We start from the raw sequence: 3,832 nt of genomic DNA, 5'->3' as shown, positions 1-3,832 counted from the left end.
ATCTGACTCAGATTGATGGCTTGAATATTTTTTGAAGTTTGTAGAGAACTGGACTTTCCATACTAGAATTATGTTTGTGAAAGAAATGGCTTACCAATGTAACACCATCCTATATGTAAAATAGTATATTTATTTTATAGACATTTATACCTAAAATAATAGTTTCATCATGTTCTGACTAAAAGAAAATTATTTTATATATGCACTATATTATTATATTATTTACATGCACCACAGTATTTATATGTTAATTTCTTTCAGATATTAAGGAACGATTCACAAATTATGTGCTTTTGCTAATAGTGTGTCTAAGAAACATGGAACAGTTTTCTTGGAATCCAGGTAACTTTTAACAAATACAGTGGCTTCTAATTTTACTCTTGAACCAAAAATCATTCTTTTACATGGGATTAAATGAGTATTGCAGAAAACTTGAAAGCATTCTAGCTGTTCTACTCTTTGGATATTAGAAATACCTGTCTCAGTAGAAGGTATTGTGTATATTCCCTGTGGTGCGTTGGGGTGTCACACCACATGGCATGACACCATATCCCATAAACCATGTGGCTTCTCTGGAGCTGTGGACTCAGTGGGTGAGGGAACCGCAGCTTCTAAGCCTCTTTATTTTTTGAACTGTAGTGTGCTGTGGTTATCTGAATAAGCCTGATTTTTTTCATTTTAGGCGTTCACCAGAACTTTTGCTCTTTCCTAACATTTGTCTTTTACTTTTTAACTAATTAGCTTTTTGAATAAGGATAAATTAAAGAAATATAAGGTAAAGTAATAAATTGTTACATACATCTCTGAATTAATGCTGACATGAAGTTGTCAAGATTCCATGAGCTTGCACCGTCCATTCAGTTGGCAGACATTCACTGAGTGTATGCTATGTGGCACATGTCAAAAGTACTAAGGCACGTTAGGACGCACAGGCTTAGAGAGGAAATAGACAGGTAATTACAACACAGTCTAATGCTGAAGGGAGCTTGGTAAAATGATCATGTGCTTAGGTATCTCAAGTAATAGAGTTTTCCAATGTCTGACACTTTTGTACAATTTTGTTCTTAAGAAATGAGATCGTGTTTTGCATTTTATTTATTACCCCCATACCATGCATGTTATAGGCATTTAATAACTTCTTGTTAATTTATTTTGATTCATTATTGTTAGTTCTAAAGTACCTGTGAAAAATTAGAAACAGATGTAAAATGAGATGTATGCTGTTAGAATTATATTTCCAGAAGTCATTTTCTTGTAGAAATCATAAAATCAAACGGTGTGTCTTAAGCTTGAGTTCTACTCTGAATGGTTCCAAAAGCTACCTGACTTGTGGTGGCAAAGCCCCTCCTCCACACACATACCTAGATTCTCTGTGTACCTGGATTCTTGTTTTCTAACTAAGTCAGGAAACAGGGCGTCCACCAGAAGCAGAGTGGTGGGCATGGTGGCTGGTCCCAGCAGAGCCCATGTGAATCAACCGTCCCCAAGCAGGGTTGTTGTGCCAAAGGACAGTGTTCCCTAAGCCTGCTAACAGCTGGATGCCTGAAATCTTATTCTATTTGCAGTTGACTTTCAACAGAGTATCTTAAGTTTTTGTTATCATTATTGTGGCAGAGAATGATAAGAGGAACACTTCTTTGTTGGTGAATTCATCATTCTTTTACTTCTTTTAGTTATTTGTTTTTATTTCCCCTTTTTTTTAAACCAAAGTATATTTATGGAAGCTTTCCCTAAGTTTCAAAGATTATGAATAACATAAAAATAGTACTGGCTGTTTTGTATGCATGGCATAATGCTATGTACTTTACATCATTATCATTTAATTCTCATCTTGNACTGTTGTTTACAAATATTGGGTATGAATAGAATGCTTCAAATGATATATTTGTCCTAAAGGATTTAAGTTTGAATCCTGAATTTGAATTCAGAGAATTAAAACCAGAGGAACTATGATTTTGATATATCCCCTCCCTTTTATTTTTGCCAGCGTGGAAGACTTTTCTTGTTACAAACATAGCTAATTAGACAAAGTCTCATTCAAATGGCACAAGAACTTGAGCACTCATTGTGTGTAAGAAAACAACACAGTTTTTGTGAGTAAGTGACAAAGGCTCTGCTCTTGGGGAGCTTACCTTCCAGTGGGATTTAAAAAGTCAGATTTCTAGTATTCAACTTGCTTCTGAATTTTAGTAACATATTTAAATGGAATATGAAGCGACACCTTTAAAATATGTTTTCTCTTTAGGTAGCAGATCGTCTGTTTTCATCATTTGGTCAAGATATATTAGATGCTCTCTATTGGACAGCAACGGAGCCTAAAGAAAGAAAAAGAGCGCACATTGGGGTGATTCCTCACTTTTTCATGGCCGTTCTCTATGTCTGTATCCTTTTAGACGTATCAGAAATTCCAACAGACATTGCATATTCTACAGAATATTATTTGGTTAGCTGTTTCTCTGATTTAAAATTGTGTGTCTGTGTGTGTACCCTAAACACTAATGTGAAATGTCTGTTTTCTTTTGAGAAATTAGTTATAATAGTGATTGTAAATTAATTTAAAGAGCCTCACGTATGCCTGTTCCTTTGAATTGCTACAAAACAGTTCTATTCTCGGTGCAATTGATTATGTGGAAAGATTTTTGAATGAAAAGATAGTGTTTATACATTCTTTACATTTATATAGATCTATGTAATTTTTTTGTACCTATATTGGATATTTTGAAGTTCCCTTTAAGCCTATAAATTCTGTTACAACCTTGGGCATAAAATGTATACAGTTCTTATAGAAGTAAACTTTGAAATTGATTGGGAGGAATTTTGGAGGTTTTACCCTCCCCCTGTATCCCCATCTAAAATCTTTTCTTTTGAAGAGTAAAGGCTTTACTATATATAAATAGTATGTGTGTGTACCCATTCATATATATTTACACATACATCCATACCTACACTTAAGCTCCATGTGGACTCAGAATTCATTTACAGGAAAGTGTCATGTGATTTTTTTCATACTGTCTCTGATAGTATGAAAGGATTGGATTAATACTTGGAAAGTTAAGGGATTAAGTGGGAAGATTTCTATAACAGTAAAAACTTGTTCCAAGTATGTATAATAGAATAAAACAGTTACTGTTCTGATTTAAACAAACTGTTCTGTATGTAACATGAATATAATTCTGCAACTTGCCATGTCTTCAAAAATGACATACAAGAAGAATCCTAATTATCAGACATTTCTTACTGTCTTATACATCTCATCCCCTGAAAAACCATAAAGGAAGATCACTTCCAGACTAACTTTTATTTGGTGCTCTTTTCTGTTTTAGAATGCAAATTATCTTAATTCAGAATGTATACTAAGTGTCTTCTTTCGGTATTTACTATAATTTATTCCGTTTGTTTAACAAAAAATTTTAAGGACCTATTTCCCAAAGCATCATACCAAGTGCCAGAGATCTAGAAAGAACAAGACAGCCGTGTTCCAGGACTCACATATCTAAGTGAGTGGATGCACAGAGGTTCATGGCTGCTTTCGTTCGTTTCACGTGGGTAATGTAATCTTAATCCTGTCAAATTTATATCAACTGTAGCTAATAGAGAAATTATAAAGATAATAAAATACTTATGTGAAACTTGATTTAGAAAGCGTAGTCATTTTACCCCAATATTCACTTTAAAAATTGTATAGTATTATCTCTTAATATAATATAAAAATACACTTAAGTTTTTTCCTTGACTTCACTTACTGCTAGTTTTGCATGCAATTCTTATAATGGTTCAAGCAACAACTCTCAACGTAGCTTTTAACTCACACAACAAGTCCCTGCTTACTATC

The 3,832-nt window shown here is 33.6% G+C and overlaps 1 protein-coding gene across 1 annotated transcript in view; it reads left to right on the top strand.

Moving 5' to 3' along the window:
• The window catches only part of TAPT1 (transmembrane anterior posterior transformation 1), a 76,431-nt gene that overhangs the window by 44,174 nt on the left and 28,425 nt on the right, over positions 1-3,832 (top strand). The window contains exons 6-7 of the mRNA XM_019625121.1: positions 2,246-2,381; positions 3,750-3,826. Of these exons, the coding sequence (XP_019480666.1) occupies positions 2,246-2,381; positions 3,750-3,826 (213 nt within the window). The remainder of the gene's footprint in view (positions 1-2,245; positions 2,382-3,749; positions 3,827-3,832) is intronic.

The sequence above is a fragment of the Hipposideros armiger genome, unplaced genomic scaffold (assembly GCF_001890085.2).
Source record: "Hipposideros armiger isolate ML-2016 unplaced genomic scaffold, ASM189008v1 scaffold_616, whole genome shotgun sequence".
NCBI lineage: Eukaryota > Metazoa > Chordata > Mammalia > Chiroptera > Hipposideridae > Hipposideros > Hipposideros armiger.
Note: the sequence above shows the minus strand (reverse complement) of the source record. Positions and strands in the feature narration are given on the sequence as shown.